This window comes from Equus przewalskii, unplaced genomic scaffold (genome assembly GCF_037783145.1).
Source record: "Equus przewalskii isolate Varuska unplaced genomic scaffold, EquPr2 ChrUn-13, whole genome shotgun sequence".
Taxonomy (NCBI): domain Eukaryota; kingdom Metazoa; phylum Chordata; class Mammalia; order Perissodactyla; family Equidae; genus Equus; species Equus przewalskii.
The window spans coordinates 2090086-2111697 of NW_027228750.1; the positions used below are offsets into that span (position 1 = coordinate 2090086).

A 21612-nucleotide genomic window follows, 5' to 3' on the forward strand; every position below is an offset into this window, starting at 1 on the left:
CCATTCTTCATATTTTATGTAAATCTGGTTTGTTCTCTTGGTATTTGCCAGATAATATTATTTGATGACATACTAAGAAATAGTAGTATATTAAATTCATCAGCTGCCTCATTTCTCCAAAGATTTCTGAAACACAAATTTTAAAATGTCAACCTGTTCTGACCTTATTTAATACATTCCCCAAAATGAGGAGTTTCGTATAAAATATGCATATTGCCTCTTTAAATTGTAATTTCAGAAATGTAATATGATGTAAGCAAAAGTTTGTCTCAAAAGATAATAAAATCACACTTATAAATCTTAACATTTATTTCTTGGTCAGTGCATCATCTTGCTGCTTTAATACTCATTTCACTCAACAAACTTTGAGTTCTTCCCATGTGCCACTGACAGTGCCTGGGTACAGGGGGTGTTAAAAATGAGTAAGACACATAAGGAGCTTACAGAGCTGGGCACGCAGTGGGCACTCAAGAGATGTATGATTGAGTGACAGATGAAGTGAGGATGTCTGGTAGATACATGAGCCATTCAGCACAGACGACATGAACAGGCTCATGGGAGCGCTGAGCAAGGGCATCCAGTCCCATGACCAGCACACAGTGCTCACTGAGACCTGAGATCTCAAAGCAGCCCCAGTTGTTATATGTTGACACAGAAGGGTTAGTTCAGTATACTGCAAAGTCAGTTGGCTTCTTGTCATCACTGTGCTACCAAGTAGCTCAGTGATGTTGGTTAATTAATCCTCTGTGCCTTACTTCCTCATCTGTAAGAGAAAGAGCTTAGACTGGATAATTTCTTAGCCCTCTTTCAGCTCTAATGTCTTATGATTTATAAAACAGTAATATGCAGGCTGCAGTTCCAAAAAGAAATACATTTAGGGATTGGGTCCACTAATTCATGAGTACCTCTCTGAAACAATTCATGATTCTACTGTGTCAAGAGTTCAGAATCTTCACAACATAAAGCGAAAACAAAAATCAAAGCAAGCTCTTCTTCCACTGTTCTGGGAAGTTAGCAAATCTTTTTCGTTTAAAATAGGGATTATGCCAAAAGCCGAAGTGACTGCTTGATCAACCTTTATAGGTACTAAAAACCCAGCGTGTGTTCTTTGAAGCTCACTCTATACTGTTAGTTTTTTTCAGGTCTTTTTTTTTCTTTTTGATGGTAGACTTTGGCTCTGGCAAAAGTATAATCTATAGACTTCTCCATATGTAAATCTAACCACTGTTCACCTTGGTTAGTTGCCAGCGCTAAATGAATATGCTCAAAGCCTGGGTAAACCTGTGTGCTGGCAGGACTCCAGCTCCCCTTGAGCAGGATGTCATCATCCCCAGCCCTGCTCTGATTGTCAGGCCTGGAGGACCACGGGCCTGATTCTCAGAAACAGAGCATTTGGACACCCTCCAGTATGCAGACGTTCACAAGCATATTGTTGAAAAATTGAAACATTTTTCAACTCTATTATTTATAAAAGTATATTGAAGAAAAAAAAATTCCACTTTTATCTAATTGCTTTCCATGTGGTAGTTTCTGATTTATTTTTTCCAGATAACTGTTCTCAAGTCTGCTTTTTAACCCACCTCCCGGAGAGGCAGCTTAGAAACATAAACAGCTCTTTCTTTCCTGGCTAGTGTTCTCTTCAAGGAACAAGGCAAGAAGCCCATTCCTTGCTGTGTTTCTTCTTCATTGTAGATCAGGTTTCTTCTTTGTTGGTGCAAACCTCATCCATGTAGCTTTCAGACCCAAGCAGTTTGGCATTTAAACTACTTCTGTCTCCCTCTACTGGCTTTGTCACGTTACAGGGCTTACATTAGGAGTACTATAAAGCAAGGGGCAGGGCAGGGAAGGCGTGGGTTTCACCCAGTCTCTTAGATTAAATTTATTTATCTTAAATTTATCTTTACCTGCAAGGATGCCAATAGACAGAAATATACTACTGGCATTCAAGAAATAGCACAATTATGGGCATTGTAGAAGTTTGCCTTGAGTGCAGCATCAGTATTCTGGCATTTAGTTTTCTTATGCTTTTTCCTGAATATCACCTGGTTTTCTCCTTCAACAGTTTATCCTGGGTCCCATTTTACTCAATGGAATTCTACCTAACTAATCAACAAAGTAATTCTTCTAAATACTGTAACAGCTATTGTTCATTAGTGCCAAATTTCTAGATGAGGAAGCAGGATTAGAGAGTTTAAGTAACTTGCCCAAATTAATGTTAAAAAGAACAATTTGGAGCCAGCCGTGGTTGCCTAGTGGTGAAAGTTCGGCAGGCTCCACTTCAGCGGCCTGGGTTGCGGGGTTGGGTTCCTGAGCGCCGAACCACACCACTCGCCTGTCCATAGCCACGCTGTAGGAGCAGCTCACATAGAACTGGAAGGACTTACAACTAGAGTATACAACCATGTACTGGGGCTTTGGGAAGAAAAAAAAAGAAAGAGAGGAAGATTGGTAACAGATATTAGCTTAGGGCTTATCTTTCCCAGCAAAAAAAATAAAAATAACAAGTTAAAAATAAAAGCAATGTTCTGTTTAAAAAAAGAAGATTTGAACTCAGATATGTCTGATCCTACAGCTACATTATGTTTTATAGGTGGCAGCTGGTTTGCAGGCAGAACTGAAAGTGGAGTTATTTACCATGGTTGTTGGAGAGGATGGTGCCAAGGGATCAGCACACATCTCTCACAATATTGAGATTATGACTGAGCATGATGTCCTGTTCTTACCTGTGGAAGCAAATATCCTTTAAAGTTCAATTCGTGTAATCATAGATAGTGCAGAAATTATATATGAGCAAGGAGAGCAGGGAAGTCAAAATGCTGTTTTCCAACTGCCTAACACCCACATCTCCATATCTTCATTAATTGTATCTTTAAAACCATAGAGGTAAGTTTCTTAGGACAAAGATTGTCTTCATTGATCTTTGAAAGCATCTTAGCAAAAGGCCTGACACATAATACATGGGCAGTCACTGCAAACTGAATAAATGTCAATGTTATTGGCTATTTATGGGATATCAGACAATTATTTTTTTAAGAAAAAGCAAGTCTTTGTCATCAATAAAACTTGTAATCTTGTCGAGGGGTAGGAGATAGCTTTTTATTATAAAGACTGGATGGATATTCACTAAATTGCACATAGATTCCTTCATATTGGTGTCTCTTGCATATAGATATCACATTGATATCAAGTACCTATTATATGCAAGGTACAGTATGAAATATTTTATCATATATAAAAATGAAATTTGGACTCTATCTTAAAAGACTTATGTAATCTAGGATCAGAAATAAAATCTGCACCCGTGATTCCTATATTATTTTGTCCTCCAATGACATGAATCATATATACTTTGTGTTATATATCTATTTGATATTTGAGCTGGGTCTTATAGAATGCAAAAACTCTTGATGAAAGGAGACAAAACAGAAAGAATAAACAAACCCATAGCAATAGGAAAGCTCTGGGTGTTTGGGAGGGTTAACAGGGAGTTCAATTTGTGGAGAGCTTGGAGAGTACTAGAAAACATAGTGGGAAAGTTGGTTAGAATCCAGTTGTCGAAGATTTTGAATCCTTGGCTTACTCTTTAATATATAAGCAACAGTGAATCATTGAAGGTTTCTGACCCAGTGGGTGATATAATCAGCATATCCTTATAGAAATGAATTCACTGTTATGGGGCAGGATATGATGAAGGAGAAGAACCTTCAACATATGCAAAAAACCATTGGAAGGCTACTTCAATAGGCCAAGCGTAAAGACAAGAACTATTGCGTGGTGACAGTAGACATGGAGGAGGGACATGGATGAAAGACACTGGCAGGAGGAACTGTAAAACTTGAGGTGGAGCCCACTGATAGAAGGAAGTAAGAGGATATGAGTTCACCTCCAAAGTTTTGGGCTCAGGTAGTGAATCACGGATATGCAGGACTGGATCCCACTTGGGGATTCAGAGCTGGAGATATAGTAATTTTAAGCATCATCTCCACAGAGGTGATGATTGAAGGGATGGGAAAGGAGCAGAAATTTGGGGTCTGTTTAGGGAGTAGGAGGAAGAAGAGGAGCCAATGGAGACAGAACAAGCAATTAGAAAACCGTGAAATATCTCAGAAGCCACAGAAAGAACTTCAAGGAAAGTAGGGACATAGTTGACAGATGCTATAGAGATGTCAAGGAGAATTCAGATTTAAATAGGACTGCTAGATTTGGTTAGGACACAAACTAAATTGCGAAAGATAAAGAATGACTGTGTGTTAAGAAAGCAGAAACATTGAGTATGGATACCCTTTCAAGAAAATTTGTTATTAAAGGAAAGAGCAAGAGAATATGGTGCCTCAGGGAGGCAACAGAACAAAGGAGAGATTTTCAGTTTAGTGTAGACTTAAATATGTTTGTAGGCTGAAAAGAAGGGATCAGAAGAGAAACATTAAAAATACGAATGGGAGGAAGTAATTAAAGCAGCAGTATCCAAAAGACAGCAAGAGAATACTCAAGACCAGAGCTGAAGGGTTAGTCTTGGCAAGGAGGAGGGTGAAGATGGCTAAGAATCCAGGTATTTTGAGATGAAGGAGAAATTTAGGGGAACTTGTGTTAGATGGCCTTGATTTCAATAGAAATGAAGTCAAATTCCTGTGTTCATTTATTCTTTCAAAGATAATATGGGCCTCTAATGTACTAGACACTGTTCTAGGCACTGGGAATGCAGAAATGAACAAGAGAGACAAAAATCCCTGCCCTTATATAGCTTACGTTCCTGTGGGAGGACAGACACAGGAAATAAGTAAAATACGGGCTCTGATGGTGATAAGTACAATGCGGAAAAATATAAAGTGGGAAAGGGGGTACAGGGAGAGCTAAGGAGGATTGCAATTTAAAATGGGGTAGTTAGGAAAGCCTCACTGGGAACGTGACTTTTTTTTTCTTTTTTCTTTTTTTTGATGGCAAGGTTCTTCTGTGGTGACAGAAGGAAACTAACCAAGGAACCAGTATTTTTCCTCCGGGAATTAAGTCCTCTTATATCCCCCTTACACAGGTTATGGATGCTGATCCAGAGTATCTGAATGCCTGCTGCTGATCACAGCAATTAAATCATTTTGCCTTTATGCTAATATTTCTATTTCCTTGCTTACGGAGATCACTTGTCAGTTAGGCACAGATAGATGGGGAAAAGAGATTGATTACCTCTTTTATCTACTTCCAGTGTCAACAATGATAGTTCACAGCCCATTTCCCAAGATCTATCCCCCTCCCCACCAAAAAAGCATGAAATCTGGACGTTGGTATGGTTTGGGGTCTAGTTATGGTGACTGATGGCCCCTGTAGAAAGGCCAGTCACAGTTCACAGAAACATATACTAGGAGGGACAGACAGAGGAAATTCCATGAGATGGATAGCCACCCTTAATGCCCTAAGCCTGAGCACATAGAATTTGCATTAGATAGAAAGTACCTACAGCTGAGCTAATGATGCTAGAGAAGAGACTCTGATTCTAAAATGTTATCTGAGTTTGTATATACAAGTCATTTGGTCATGAAAATCATAATCCTTAATGAGTTTTTTACCAGTTTTAACAAGCAGCAATTATGATAAGCGATTAAAAGATTTTCCCCAGGAAAAAGAAAACCCCACGATCCAGAGGACTTCTACAATTTCTTCTGCTAAACTTGGAGTCTTCATGTCTCGTAAAGTTTCTCCTTATTAGGTCCAGTAAGTAATAAATGGGAATTTGATTGTTAACCATTCAGATTTGAGGGCTGAGACCTCATGTTTATTCCCCTCTTCTTACAATGAGCCATGCAGTCTGGTGGAATGAAAATATTTGGTTTTAATAACTATAATAGCTACCCCTTTATATACATTCATATCTAATCCTCATACCATATCTATAAAATAGATATTATTTTCCTCTCTTTATAAATAGGGAAACTGAGGCTCAGAGAATCTTAAGTAGAAATAAATCTGACCTACTTCCATGTGATTCTAAAGTTCATTCATTTAAGAGCTGTTTTCAGTCTTGAGCTGACTTTCCAAAAAGCAGGAGCACAAACACAAACACAAACACCAGGATGCCCTTCTGGCAAGCATGCCAGTGGCTTCTCAAATATTTTGTATACAAGATTCCTTATATATTCTTAAAAATCACTGAGGATTCCAAAGAGCTTTTGTTTGTGTGAATCGTATCTATCACTTTTATCAAATTAGAATTAAAACTGAGAGAAATTTTAAATTTATGTAAAAACAACAATAAACCCAGTATATTAACATAAATAGACTTTTCATGAAAAATAACTATTTTCCAAAACACAAATTTATTAAGAAGGGCATTGTTTCACATTTTTGCAAATCTCCCCAGTGTCTGGCTTAATAGAACATAGTTGGATTCTCTCATCTGTTCTGTGTTCCATCTGTCACTATGTCATAACATATCATCTCATATTAGCTTCCTAGTGCTGCTGTAACAAATCTGTATTACTTTCTCACAGCTGCCATAACAAAGTACCACAAATTAGGTGGTTTAAAACAACAGATATTTATTCTCTTGCAGTCAGGAAGCCAGAGGTCCGAAATCAAGGTGTCAGCAAGGTTGGTTCCTTCTGGAGACTCAGGGTGAATTTGTTCTATGCCTCTCTCCCGATGTCTAGTGGTTGCCAGCAATCCTTAGTGTTCCTTGGCTTATAGCTGCATCACTTCAGTCTCCGCCTCTGTCTCAAATGGCATTCTTCCCTGTGTACAGTCACGTGCCACATTACGATGTTTTGGTCGATGACAGACTGCATATATGACCGTGGTCCCATAAAATTAGCACCATATGGCCTAGGTATGTAGTAAGCTATACTATCTAGGTTTGTGTGAGTGCACTCTATGATGTTTACACAATGACAAAATCGCCTAAGGACACATTTCTCAATGTATCTGTCATTAAGTGACGCATTACTGTATTTCTATGTGTGTCTCTCTCCTTGTAAGAACACCACCCATTGGAGTTAGGGGCTATCCTAATCCTGAATGACCTCATCTTAACTTAATTACATCTATAAAAACCCTATTTACAAATAAGGTCACATTCACAGGTTCTGGTAGACATTAATTTTGTGGAGACAAACCCAGTACAATCTACCCTCTGGGCCCTCAAAACTCACATCCATCCCACGTACAAAATACATTCATCCCATCCCAACATTCCTTAAAGTCTTCACTAATTCCAGGATTAACTCTAAATCCAAAACTCTCATCTAAATAGCATCAACGCAAAAAATTTCAAATCTCATCATGTAAATCAGGTATGGGTGAGACTCTGGTATGACCTATCCTGGTTTCCTCTCCACCTGTGGACCCGTGAAACTAGAAAACAAGTTGTCAGCTAGCAAAATACAATGCTGGGGCAAGCATCGGCTAGACATTCCCATTCCGAAAGGAAGAAAATGGAAAGAATAAAGGAGTCGCTGGTCTAAAGCAAGTTTGCAACCCAGCAGGGCAGATTTCATGAGGTTTCAAGGCCTGAGAATAATCATCTGCAACTTGATCTGCCCTCTGGGCCCACAAAGGCTTCACCAGCCCCAACTTCTAGACCCTCAGAGGCCCTGCTGGCTCAAGCCTCTCCGTCCTCAGCCTGGGACACAGTCTTACCCTCTGGGCAGCCCATTTCCTGCTTATAAAATCCCAGAAGTCTGGCAGGCTTCCTTCATTTTGTCCTGTCTCTTTTCCCATCAGGCCAAGCTGGCAGTGTTTCTGCTGATACAGTACTCTCAAAAACCTGTCATTCTTCCATGGATGTCAAGGGAGTCGATGCCATTAGGCCCGAGGGTTCTCCACAGATCCTTCTTGGATAACCACGTCTCTATTCCTGGCTTCTGCTGAGATGGTTGATGGTATCTGTGGTCACACAAGCCTGATCTTTCCAGGTTTTCCAGCCACACCCTTGCTGATCTCCCCAGATGATGCCTTGGCATCTTTTGCAATATGGATAGGCTGTGAATATTCCAAAGCATCATGTTCTAGTTTCTTTTTGCTGACCAGTTCCTTCCTCAATTTATCTGTTTCCTCTTGCAATTTAGTATAAGCAGCAAGAAATCAGGCCCCATCTTCCAGTTTTGCTTGGAAACCTCAGCTAAAAATTCAATTTCATTGTTTTTCACCCAAAAGCAGAACACAATTCGCCAGGTTTTTTGCCATTTTATAACAAGGATCACTTTTGCTCCAGTGTCCAATACTATGTTCTTCATTTCTGTTTGAGGTCTCACCAGAAGCACCTTTAATGCTCATATTTCTGTCAACATTCTGTTCATGATGATATAGGAATTTTCCAAGATGATAGACGCTTTCTCTACTGTCCCCATTGCTTCTGTCTGAGCCCTCACCGAAACTGCTTTTAACATCCACGTTTCTACCAATAGTCTTGTCAGGGTAATCTAGACTTCTAGACACCTTTCTGTCTTCTAGATAGACTTTCTATCATGGGGCTCAAAGTTCTTCCAGCCTTTACCCATTACCCAATTCCAAAGCCACGTCAACATTTTTTGGTATTTGTTACAGCAGCACATTACTTTCTGGTATCAAAATCTACTATTTTCCTGGGGCTACCATAAGAAATTACCACAAGCTGAGTGGCTTAAAAAAGCAGATAGTTATTCTCTTGCAGTTCAGGAAGGCAGAGGTCTGAAACCAGGTGTTAGAGGTTTGGTTCCTTCTGGAGGCTGTTTCATGCCTCTCTCCTGGCTTCTGGTGGTAGCCAGAATCCTTGGTGCTCCTTGGCTTGTAGCTGTATCACTTCAGTCCCATTTTCTGCTTCTCTTGTCACGTGGCCTCCTTCCCTGTGTACCCTCACATGGCATTCTCATAAGGGCTACAGTCATTGGATTCAGGGCCCTAATCTAGTATGACCTCATCTAATTACATTTGTAAAGATCCTATTTCCAAATAAGGTCCCATTCACAGGTTCCAGGTGGACATGCATTTCTGGAGGACACTATTCAACCTAGCACACATCTTAATATTGTTTTGAAAATATTTTTGACCTTGCAGACATCTTGAAAGGGTCTCAGGGAGCCCTGAGGATCTTGGAATAGCCTTTGGGAACCACTGAATTATGGCATGGTTTATCTCAGTTCTAGTCCATGACTTTCAGAAGTTATGGTGAAGTTTGCATCTCTAGCTGGACACTTCTAAAAACTACAGAATAGCTTTCAAATAAAGATTCATAATTTCTGTTGGCACAAATTTATCAGAAGTAACTTCATGAATCAACCTAATAGAAAAAATGTCTTAAGTTATGTTGCCTTTATGCCTCTTTGTTCATATTATCAGAGTTAAAGAAATTAAAAGATGTTTATTGTACTTATTCTTTCATTTTTAAGGTAAACATCTATTGTAAAGATTCTCTGCACCATCACCCAGCACTCACAGCTAACATTTTAGTCTATTTCTTTCCAATCTCCCCTATTTATGTGTATACTGGAATCATTCTGTAGTTTGCTATCTTGCATCTCATATATTGCACACAGTAACAATAGAAACATATCCTGTGTTTACTTGGAGCCAGTAAGCACTTCACAAGAACGGTATAAGGGCGGGCACTATTGTGCCCATTTCATAGATGAAGAATCTGAAACAAAACCAGGTTAGATAATTAGTTCTATAGAAGCTATATTCGTTATCTGTTGCTATGTAACAAATTACCCCAAAACTCAGTGGCTTAAAGCAACAAACATTTACGATCTCATAGCTTCTGCAGGTCAGGAATCCAAGCACAGCTCCCTGGGTGCTCAGGCTCACCTCGGGGTGAATCGGCGTGAATCTGCCTTCAGCTCGCTCAGGCAGTCAGTCATTGGCAGGATGCAGTTCTTGTGTGAAAGAGTGACTCCATTTTGTACCCTGGACTCTGTCTTGTTTAAAAAAATAGGAAATTGTGCTGACCTTGCTCACTTGCCAAAAGGGAGCTATTTGCTGAGAAGAGACTTTTTGAAGGACTGTGCAAAAATGTACTTTTTCAGGTAGCAACAAGATGTCCTTGAGTAAGCCAATGAACTGTAAATTTACCCTCCCTGAAAACCACCGAGGTGACTGTTCTGGGCTCACCTTGTCGCTCATAAAAACTCCTGAGTTTCACTCCTCAGAGGGACACTTTTCTGGCTACTGCCGGAACCTATGCTCCCTGAATTGCAATTCTGAGACCCCCGAAAGAAATTCTCCTTTTCTTTTGCAGTTGCTTTTTTCTACGGTGACACTTGCAGGCTGTTAAACTGAGGACCTCAGTCCCTCACTGGCTGTTGTCTGGAGATGGCTCTCAGTTCCTTACCACGTGGGCCTCTCCTTAGGGGAGCTCACTACAGGGCAGCTCAGTTGATCAGAGCAAACAAGAAGAGCCTGAGAGAGTGTGAGCAAGGCAGAAGCCAGGGGTCCCATAACCTAATCTTACAAGAGACCTCCCACTACATTTGCTCTACTTTGTTCTTCAGAAGCCAGTCACTAGGTCCAGCCCACTCTCAGCAGGAAGGGACTACACAAGGGCAGCTAGCACTAGGCCCTCACAAGGGTCGGGCCCCTGACTGCTGGACCATGTGGGCTCTATCCAAACAACACGTTAGAGCTGCTTGGATCCCACATCTCAGAAACAAATTAACACTTAGAACATAAGGGGATGTTACCCTTAGGAACATCAGTCTCATCTCAAACTCAGGATCTTCAATTGTGAGGAAAGGGGGCGAATTGTGGATAGTGTATGTAGGCCAGGTGGCTTCTTCCTAAGCTCCTGCCTGGTCTGGCCTAGAAAGGCTGCGCCGAGCAGGCTCATCGATTACACCTGATGGGTGAGTGGAACCCCACCCCCCCCAGATACAGTCCTGGCCCCAGTGAGACACTCCTACCTCCATGGTCACTGTCCTATATTCCCTGCTAGATTTACTAGGTTTCTTTGGGATGAGCTAGACCTGTGACACTTGCCACTGAGAAACACTTAATACTGAGTATACCAAGCTAACTTCTAGCCAGGGAATCTCAAAATTGTTAAGCTACTCTTACATAGATAGACATATGGATATATATATATATAATTATATATATAAATATATATGATATATATTATAAATATTACATTATTTATATTATGATTATATATAAATATATAATATATAAATGTGTATGGACATATATAAAATATATATATAATGGACATACATATAATTTATACATATTTTTTATATATACATAAAGTAAGCTGAGATGTTATACTCCTAATAAACCATTCATGAGGCTTTTCTTTATGGCATTACGGGCTTCTATAGGTAACACTGCATCATTTGCAAGAGATATTATTCATTAAATGGTTTCTGTATTAAGCATTATATATAGCCAACGGCTGACTAAGCCAATAAATGCTGACTTGATTACAAATCTGCTTAGCTTAAAACTTACTTTTTAATTCACCAATTAACCTCTAACCTTTAGGGTTAAGGAGTTTCCAGTATTTTGCCCAAAAGTTATAGCTCAGTCACTTATTGTACGCATCACTTTATCTATCACATGTTCTCCTCTTTAAGTAGTGTAACACTTATCAGACAGAAGCACCTGTAAATCCTTTAGTATTGTTAATCTTAAATGATAGCAAAGCTATGGGAAAGCAGAACTTTTAAAACATATATATACATGTAGAATGCCCTCCTGGAACTTGTTTTGGTTTGGAAACCACCAAAAGTGTTAGTGGAAAATGCTGCCATTTCTTTATGTCTTGATGAACAACTCCAAGAAGCACAAACAAGATATGGATACAGCCTTTGTTCACTCAAGAGTTAAGCTATCGTTCAAGAATTAAGTAACTAACTCCTCTCCCTGGGGGCAGAACAGCTGCCTAAAGACAAGACTGACTCTTCCAACTGGAAAGCACTCAGAATCCACTATCTATTGTCTTGCCTTTTCCTAGTTAAGCCTCAGGAACTTGATCCCAAAATTCTCTTACTCTTATTCTGCCCAACAAATAACGCCACTGTATTCCTTTGTTCCTTCAGTGACTGTGACGCTTGGGAACAGTCACAGACTTGTGGCTGGGACAGACAGCCATGCCACAAGACCTGCCGCTCTGAGACTGGCAAGAAAATGGTAGCACTACAATACAGCAACCTACACAAAATGGACAAATTCATAGAAAGACACAAGCTACTGAAACTGACTCAAGAAGATGCAGAAAATCTGAATAGAACTCTAACAAGGAGGTGAATTAGTAACTTAAAAATTTCCCACAAAGAAAAGCCCAGGCCCACAAGTATGTGTCAATATCTTTTCCTAAAACACTCCCACCTCCCCAAATCCCTATCACGTACACACACACACGGTGTATTAATCACTCAGAAGCCCAGCAAGGCATCTCAGCTGGACTACGCTTTAATTAGAAACAACTATTTTATTTAGAGATGTATACACAATTAGCAATTAGGATATCTTTATATACAGATATAACAACTTGCAAGAGCTTAAGCTTCGGGAGGCCGTTCTAGGTAATTTTTAGGGTCCTTTTCAGCTCTGTAAGTCAGTGATTCTGCATTTATGGGCAGAAAGTAATCAACTGTCCACCTGATTGTCTCAGCAGGAAGTAAAACCTAATACAAAGAAGAACAAATCAACCAACAAATATTCTGCCTTAAAAAACAAAAATACAAGAAAAACTTTTGAAATGTTAATTTCAACTCCAGTAAAACAAATGCCTACGTAAAAAAAATTCTTTGCTCCCTCCCAGAATAGAAAGGGAAGAACTCTTGCCGGGCTCAATCTTTGAGGGCACAGAGGATTTTAAACCAGTCCTGGGATTCAGTCCAAGAAATGGAGCCCACAGTCCTCAAGTGGAATTCCCTCAGGCAAGCTGGAACCACATCCAGAGATCTTCTGCAACACAGTCAACTCTGTCACCTGGTTATATTAAGTTAACAGCAACTACTGCTGGTTAGTTTGGAAGTCCTTTTAAAGAAAAAGCAGAAAAAAGGCACCACATTTCTGTTCTAAGTCAACGTTAAAATCAGCTTCTCCCTCTTTTTCCTCTTCCTCTTCTTCTCTTCCAAGTGGCTGGTGGCATCAGCAAAAAACATAACTTCACTTTTTGCCTCACATTCCCTCTTGAGATAATCAAGACCTGCCATGTTGAAGCCGATAACATCCTGGGGAGGAATACGGGAAAGATTAAACAAACTTCCTCTCACTTCAGTTCAACAGAGCAGCCTGTGTGAGTCAGGGAACCATGCTGCAGGAGTGGTACCCATCCCTCCCTGTGGAAGGTCTGGGCCTGTTGTTTTTTTCCTATTCCTCCCAGCTCCAGGGAAAAGCTCATCTCAAATACAGAGGTATGTCTGGTCAGTCTCGCCAAAAGATGAGCACAGCGCACTACGCTACTTTTAAGTTACATACACACTAGGATTAGCCCCTCGTGATTGTATTTCTACAAAGATACTTACCCGGACTTGCCTGACTTTTGAAATAGTTGTTTCCTTTAATTTTTCAATCACTGGCACAAGCATTTGGTTGCTAGTGATCTGCCCAAAGTGAATCCTAATAGAAAAATAGAAGAGTCATGTTACAAAGAGGAGTAGTGGTTCTGGCTCTACTTATCCCTTCTAGAAATAGCAAATAGACAGTATCAAAGCAAAAAAAGAAAAAAAAGATTCATTTTACCATATGGGAGTATAGAAATGCTTCTAGCAAAACAACACTAAAGAAGCGTCTTCCCTACTATTCAGTTCAATCTGATGACAATTTTTAAAATACTATCCTAAACCTTACGACACATTCAATTCATCTGCAAAGCTGACTCTTTTTCCCAGTAATCTACCAGGTGGCCATAGATTTTGGCAATCATATTTTATGGAAGGCTCAGTGAGAAAATGAGCCTTCTAAGAAATGCTAACTCAACAAATCTTTCTAATGAAGCCATGGCGGAAAAGAGGTAATCACTGATCAGAGAGTCAAACTCCCACCTGGAGGACCAAGATGCCCTTGGTGAATCCACGCTCCTTTAATCTCCACGCTCATCCTCACCCCCAGTTGTGACTTGCAATGTCCACCTGTGAGGCAGTAACCGTCTACAACCCTCTGATATGCTAGACGTATTCGCGGTGTTTCTCTTAGAATCAGTAACTCTGATTGACCAGCACATATGCCACAGCAGTAAGAAATTATTAGTGAGATTGCTGAGGGTGAATTTATGTCCTCACAACTTGCTCAAAAGTATCAATATGGTCATAGTGTAATATTAACATATCATTGTTCTTCTTTTGCCACTATACTGATAAAATAAAAGGAATGGAGGGTTGAGAATCATGAAAACAGGCCAATTCACCAAATACCAGTTCACTAAATATACCTGTTTTTTTGAACTATTTGGTATTGGCTGACCAGTCTGTATTTTGTCTTCATAACAGCATTTTAAGGAATGTTCAGTTGGTCTCTCTTGCTGTTCCCAGCTACGACAGCTTGAAACTGAGGGGCAGAGACCAGGAGACAGGAAGATTCTATTCTTAAGCCTTTGTAAATACATTCTTCTTAATTACATAATAACAAGAATCTTTCATACTTAAGAATGTACTCTAACAAACATATTTTATGTTTTTCATTCCCTCTATATATGGCCCTACTTTTCCATTTGTACCTATAGAGACTAGGAAAATAAATCCACTATTCCTTAAAATGCTGTTATGAGGACAGAACAAAACCATTTTGCTTAAACAGTTAAAAAGGAACAACAAATGAGGCAAACTGGCCGTTGAGTAACAGGCTCTTAGTCAACTGCCTGGAACCAGAGCCACTGTGTTAGACGCCAGCCCGGAGACCTGCGCCTGACGCGGCACTCCTGAGCAACGTGCCGCCTCATATTAAAGAGGCGGGCCGTCACCATCCTTGTTCTAAGGGCAAGACTGATTCCAAAGGAGAAGAAATAATTTATGTCAGGCAGCACTAAAATTCTGTGAGTCTCTGAGTGTGAAATCTCAGCCATCTTAACCCCGAAGCACTGAGACCTTCAGTTCAAGCAGGACTAGAGCAGCTCCGCTGAGGAGGCCCGGGGTTCTGTGGAAAATGACGTCACCTGAGGAGAAAGAAAAGGCAGCGACACAGAAGTTCAACATCGGAGCCCAGCTGGATGAGTTCGTTAAAGAGCGTGAGGAGGTCTGGGACATAGGAGAAAGGCAGCACAAGCAGGGACTCTTCCAGCTCGCTGAGGAAGAAGGAAATAAACATTAAAACACCACAGTTCTTAATGTGATCAAGTTTTAAATCTTTTCCTCTATTGTTTTTACTGCTCTTCTACTTGAACAGATATTATCCATTTAGAGTTAAATATTCATCTATGTTCTACATGGTTCTCTCTTTTCACTGTTTTTTCATATTTAACCTTTTAATCTATTTGATGTATTTTGGCCCCTGGCATGGTAGGAGAATCTCACTTCTTTTTCTTCCAGATAACCAATTTCTCCAAAGTCTTTTGTTTAATATTCCATATTTATATGATATTTCTCTTACCACACACTGAGTCCTTATAGATGAGAGTCTGTTTCAGGGCTTTCAAGTCTGTTTTGATGATCAAGTGATTCTGACAACGATCCTGTACTATTTCAATTTTGCTAATTTTATAGCTTTTTAATCTAAGAGAATAGCTCGCTCTTGTTATTCTGGTTTGGTTTGTTTTACTTTTCTTGAACTAGTTCGAGTATCATTTCAGCAATTCTAATTAAAAATCTGAAGAGGATTTCAACTGGGATCATAAACCTATAAATTAGTTTAAGAAAAAGTAAATCTTCAAAATACAGAATCTTCCCATCTAGGAATGTAAGTACTGCAATTAATCTAAATTTTCCTCCAAATTTCTCCAGTGAAGTTTCATCATTATCCTCAGATAGGTCCTGTTTATTTCTTGTAAGGGATATATTTAGATATTGAGATTTTTTATGAAAAATAATAACTTTCAGCAGGTCAAACTCATAAATAAAATCCAAAGGTAAATCACAAACAAGAAACATTATTCCAAAAATATATGACAAAAGATATAAAGAATTCTTAAAAACCAGTATAAAGAGCACAAGAAAGGGAAAGTAACTAAAAATTCACAGGTAAAAATATAAATGGCCAACAAATAAAATTTTAATTTCATTAATAATCAAAAGAAATGAAAATAATACACTATCACCTTTTGCCTCTCAAACTGGCAAAAAATTTTTAAAAGGCTGGTAAAAATCAGTACAAGCACTCTGAAAAGTAATTCAGCAACATACGCCTTTAGAAAGCTCATGCCCAGTGATCAGTTATTAGACTACCAGGATTCTTAAAAAAATAGTAACAATGACTAAGATTTATATATAAAGGTGTTCACAGTATTAATAATAGCAAAAAACAAAACCAACATCCAATAGTAATTATTCATACAATGGAATATTTTGAATTCAATAATATGTTTTTGAAGAATATTAATAACAGGAGCAAATGCTCAAGAACTATTCTGTGAAAAAGAAGATAGAAAAGTGTACACAGTATGATTCCAATTGTGTATGTACACAGAACATAAGCCAAAGGAAATATACAACAAAAAATGTTAACAGTTGGTACTTCCAACCAAGTAAGAGATTATTTCATTACCTACAATGTAAAGTAGCACCACCCTGCATTTGCCCTTAAAAGTATCTCCCTTCATACTTTAGGAACAGCTTCCTAGTTCTGCCTTCAAAAGATTCTAACAAATTATTTTCCATCAAAATTTTGCCATAGTTAAACCTATAAGGAGGATAACCATCAATTATAATTTCTACTTATCTCATGTTGAAATAAGCATTTAATAAATGTTGTTAGCTGACAAATTATAATCATTGTGCACTGGGACTCACCTTGACTTGATTCCTTTGAAAATCTCCAACACATAAGCTGAAGGCTATAAAGGAAGCATAAGAGCATGAGTGATACTCTTGGTTGGTTTCTATTGAAGCTCTCTAGTCTCAACCTCCTCAAAGACAGGGACTGCTCCCTCTCACTTGAGAAACAGTGTTCTAAAATGGCAAGACATGCACGGGCTTAGAGTTAGTCAGATCTGGGTTCATAATCCAGTTCTGCCTCTTAGCAACTATGTTACCTTCTGTCGATAAGTCAGGCCAGTTTCCTATCTATAAAATGAAGATGCACTGACTCACAAGAGTATTGGGATGAATGAGACATACAAGTAAAGTACTAAGTAATTAGAGATTGCTGGATAAGCATACGTTCTCCCTCTACTCTCCCTCTCTCTCCTCCTTTATTTGACTTATTTATTTAAACTTTTCCTCCAAAAGCTTCAATTTGAAAGTTCATGTAAATGAACAGAATCTTCAGAGGGCTTTGGATACTGAACATAAATAAGCACTAGAAAATAGAAGAATGCCAGTTCAGTCCAATCAAAAAGGCCGAATCGAAAGTTACACTAAAAAGGTCCTTTTGAAATACAAAATATCCTAGAGGATTCTGCCATTCAAGAGAGATTTTTAAAGATGAAGTATTTCCCAATACATCCATTCTCAAATCATGCCTCTTCACTTCCTCTCTTGTCCTTGAAAGTAACCTTTGAATGACCAAGGGGAAACTGTTAGACATCCTACTCACAGAAATACTGCCATAAGCCATCAAGATGGGGTTGATGGGAAGAGGGACCTATGAAGAAATTATTAAATCAAGTCATTAGAAAACAAGACCTTGATAGTGCTTTTCATAGGTAGGGTGATAACAGTATTTTACATTTTGAAAAGAGAAAACTGAGACCCAAAAGACTGAAAGGGTGTCAAAGAATTATCAGGCCTTTTAGTTTCTATTGTGCTTATGAATGAGTTTGGGCAATACACTTCATCTAGAATAGTCACCCTGCCTCCCAAAGCAAAGCAGGAGCATAAGTTTCTAGTCAACAGAATCAGCTCAATCTACAATTTCCCCTCCTCTTTTTATTAAGACCAAGCTTCCTTCCTCCCCATTCCTCAATTCCTTCTAATATCTGAATTAGAAAAAATTTTATCACATTTATCTCATTTCCTGATCTGAGTTAATAAATACTGAAACAATGACTTTCTCCTCAGGAATTGTCTCTATCTACACATGTTTCCTAGAGCATAACTTAATGGGCTATCTTACCTCCTTCCCCGCAGCTTTACAAATGGCTTTGTGTTCTTTCATTTTTGCAGTTTCTTCTCGGTATAGCTCAACAGCCTCCATGATCCTCTCAGCCTACATGGATGATGACAAAGGAAAGAAATCATCACAACACACTCCATCATCTCAGAACCCTGCAACTGGAAGGCCTGACTAGAAATTTACCAGATAAAGTAGCTTGAGTCAGTTTAATAAAGATGTGCCAATAGAGTGCCAACAGCATCTAAAGACGTCTTTGGTTTTTCTATTCTTTTTTTCAATTTACGGGGAGGAAACTATGAGTCATGGATTCAGGTGAGACTGTATGTGGACACCTTGAGGCAGGCAGCTCCCAGGAACACCTGAAAGTGCTATTTTCAGAAGATCAAGCTTTCCTTTCTAGAAACCACACATTGATTAAACAGATTCAGCACTACTCCTGTCCTTGGTTACAAGGGAGGAAAACAGAGGTTATGATCTCCATCTATGAAGTTCATTAAGTTTTCTGACACAAAAGGGCTATTTGGTTGCTAAAGGCTTTTAATAAAAAGTTGAGATGCTAGGAAAAAATGAGATACTATATTCTATATCAACTTACTGCTTTGACCGTTTCAATAGTTTTCTTTCCAGTAAAGTAATTGTCACCTTGAGTCTCTCCCGGAACCTGCCAGAAACAAAGAGATCTTTGAACGATATCACTGACAGGCATTAAAGAGCCAATAAATTAATCTTATATCCATAAAAGAACAGGCATTACTGTGTAATGATGATGATAACACGGTGTTATCAGCTCCCACTAACTGAGTACTTAGTAAGTGCCAGACACCATCTTAAGTGCTTTATATGTATTATCATAAGAATATATCCTGCTCTACAAAGGTTTAAAGAGAATGCCTAATTTCTCAAATTTTCTGATTTTCACTTTTGAAAATTATTTCATTTTGGAATAAAATAATTCCCTGAAACCTCCTTAAAGAAAAAGCCAGAATGACAATCACTCAATACCCAATTTGGTCAATCTTTTGTCCCATAAAATCAGGAGATACAGTTGCATTAAAAAGGACTACACAGATTCCTTCCCATATCAGCTGGTGATGACTTCAGTATGTAGCCCTAATTCTGATTCCATCAGAAATTCTTGAAATTAGAATAAATCTCAATAAGATAATTATAGGGCACCATCTCAGGGTCCCAAAAGATTTACTTACTGCTGGTTGGTCTTCTTTGGCCACACTCTCCTCATATTCTGCTTCCCTTTGCTGCCAATAGATAGATATAAATTAATTTAAAAGGAAAAACATGGGCTGCACATGAAGTGAAATGAGACAGTGAGAAACTACTTCTTTCAAAACATTATCCCCTAATGGCATGCCTGTCTCTGCCTGACCGCAGAAATGGTGACAGTAGTCTTGGAAACATCTCCTGGAGGTTCTTGGACCTGTGCTGACTGAGCTGTGACTGCACTGGACAGGCTTTAGCTGGGATAGCATGTCAGACACCCACCAGCATATCTGTAACCAAGCCTAAAGTCCTCACCATCTCCCTTTCTTCCTCAAGAATAAGAGGCTCCCGTGTTCTCTCCCAGAGTCTCAGAGATTTGTCATGGGACGACGACACAACGTAGTCTCCACTGGGGCTTACAGCCAAGCACCATATTTCCTGGTGGTGCCCCTGAAGAGACAAAAAACAGAAACAAAAACCCTGAATAAGGCTACCTTACTCACAGACAGCTACCTGCTTACATTAGTGGGAGATCAACACTCAATCTCAAAAGTAGTTCTTAAGGACTGAGTAAGCAAAGCAGACAAGAGGTTACCTCCAGAGTCTGTATGTGTTCAAATTTGTCCGCATCCCACTGCTTAATCTTGCGGTCTTTCCCAGCAGTGAAGAAGAGGTGAGACTTGGGTACAAACTGTAGGTACATCACACTACAGAGTGATAGAAGTATTCAAATGTTATCAAATTCCACATTATTAGAAAGAGCCTTACACACATAAATAGATTTTGGATGGCTAGTTCTAGACTGTCTTATTACTTACATTTAGAAGTTTCAATTTATGACTGTCTGAGAACACTAAATAAAAGACACTGACGCTCAAGGCAAATGATACTCAGAGGTGACTCAAAGGGAGGTCTTAGAAAAGACTGCACCTACCTGTCATCATGTGCAAAAAGAGATTTGTGGCAGTCCCCAAAGTCCAAACCCCAGATTTTCACATTCCTGTCAGCAGAGCCAGTTGCTATTAGTGCTCCATCCTATGAGGAAGAGAAGTAAAACATTATTTGATTACCTGAAACTCTGTAAATTAGATAAAGAAAAGCTAACCGGAACATTTAACCCACTTCTTTCAAAAACATTAAAATCAACGCCAAAAAATGAATTTTAGCTCTCTACCAAAAGTACCCACTTCTTTGCTTTTACCTACAGATCTACTTTAAAAGCTTCTTAAGTGAAAGCAAGAATTTGGTGGCTTATGTTTTGGTTGTGCCTGGATGTTGGTTATCTGTTTACTTCGTTAAATAGATACGAAAAAGAATCTCTGATCTCTGTCATAGGATTTGGGGGGAGAGAGGAAGAGGGAAAGAGACAGAAAAATGAGGCTGGGAAAGAAGCTACCAGAATGTTTATGACCTAGCTTTTTATCCCATGTTCCCTATCACTATTTCTCTTATCTTTCCTATTTCAATTCCCAGTTCAAATGATTATCACAGAACAAGAAAACTGGAAATATTTTCTAACACTAACTTATTCTGTGAATGTACTGATCATGACAACAAGAGCACAGGGCCAAATCCTTTTACCCGGACTACACATTGTTTCTAAATATATAACTAGACATTGCAAAAATACGATTTTGGTCAAAAGACTAAAAGCATACGTAGTGCAAAATACTGTAAATATCTACCTCACCAATATTATCCTTCAGAACAAAAGGGGATGCTTTTTTTTAAAGTCTTTCACATTTTAGGGTGTTTTACCAATTATAGTATTTTAGACAACAAAATACTATTTGGGAATCCACAACAGGGAGTTAGTTATGAGGAAGCATTCAGATATTTGTCAAAATATTCTGAAAGCATTAAAGTACATATATTTAAGCTATGGTTATTACAATTACTTTATGATTTCTTTTTTTTGGAGAAAGATATACAACAGAATGAAAAAATAAATACTCTAAAAAGAAGATATCAAGCCAAGAACTAGGGAAGCGCTTTAGAAAAGACAAGTTGTCACTGAGACACTATTTAACTTTTACTTACATAAGAGATGTCCATGCATATAACAGGCAGTTTGTGTCCATACAGCGACAGAAAAAACTAAACATTAAAAAATACATATATAAATAAGTCACGTCCGTCTATACAATATACTTTATTACATGTGGATCTAAAACATAACTTTAAAATACAATGCTAAAAAATGTTCTGCATTGCTTTATGTCTATATTTTCAAAGAAGACAATTGAACCGCCAAAGGCAGCTTGAACCTATGTCTAGCACACAGAC

General features: G+C 38.8%; 2 protein-coding genes across 8 annotated transcripts in view; one reads left to right on the forward strand and one right to left on the reverse strand.

The window, feature by feature from the left end:
• The window catches only part of SPAG17 (sperm associated antigen 17), a 209587-nt gene extending 191239 nt beyond the window's left edge, over nucleotides 1-18348 (forward strand). For all 4 annotated transcript variants that reach the window (XR_011536707.1, XM_008526615.2, XM_070607663.1 and 1 more), the window contains 3 exons: nucleotides 2591-2735; nucleotides 5559-5703; nucleotides 18159-18348. Coding sequence is in view for 3 of the 4 variants with exons in the window: in XM_008526615.2 (XP_008524837.2) it covers nucleotides 2591-2735; nucleotides 5559-5698 (285 nt within the window). In the remaining variant the exon portion in view is untranslated. The remainder of the gene's footprint in view (nucleotides 1-2590; nucleotides 2736-5558; nucleotides 5704-18158) is intronic.
• Nucleotides 12369-21612, reverse strand: part of WDR3 (WD repeat domain 3) — a 29336-nt gene continuing 20092 nt past the window's right edge. For all 4 annotated transcript variants that reach the window (XM_008526623.2, XM_070607665.1, XM_008526624.2 and 1 more), the window contains 12 exons: nucleotides 21367-21423; nucleotides 20261-20361; nucleotides 19922-20033; nucleotides 19642-19776; nucleotides 19314-19364; nucleotides 18704-18769; nucleotides 18109-18201; nucleotides 17590-17637; nucleotides 16845-16888; nucleotides 15056-15184; nucleotides 13431-13524; nucleotides 12369-13136 (listed from right to left, as the gene is read on the reverse strand). In XM_008526623.2, the coding sequence (XP_008524845.1) occupies nucleotides 12981-13136; nucleotides 13431-13524; nucleotides 15056-15184; nucleotides 16845-16888; nucleotides 17590-17637; nucleotides 18109-18201; nucleotides 18704-18769; nucleotides 19314-19364; nucleotides 19642-19776; nucleotides 19922-20033; nucleotides 20261-20361; nucleotides 21367-21423 (1086 nt within the window). In that variant the 3' untranslated portion in view covers nucleotides 12369-12980. The remainder of the gene's footprint in view (nucleotides 13137-13430; nucleotides 13525-15055; nucleotides 15185-16844; nucleotides 16889-17589; nucleotides 17638-18108; nucleotides 18202-18703; nucleotides 18770-19313; nucleotides 19365-19641; nucleotides 19777-19921; nucleotides 20034-20260; nucleotides 20362-21366; nucleotides 21424-21612) is intronic.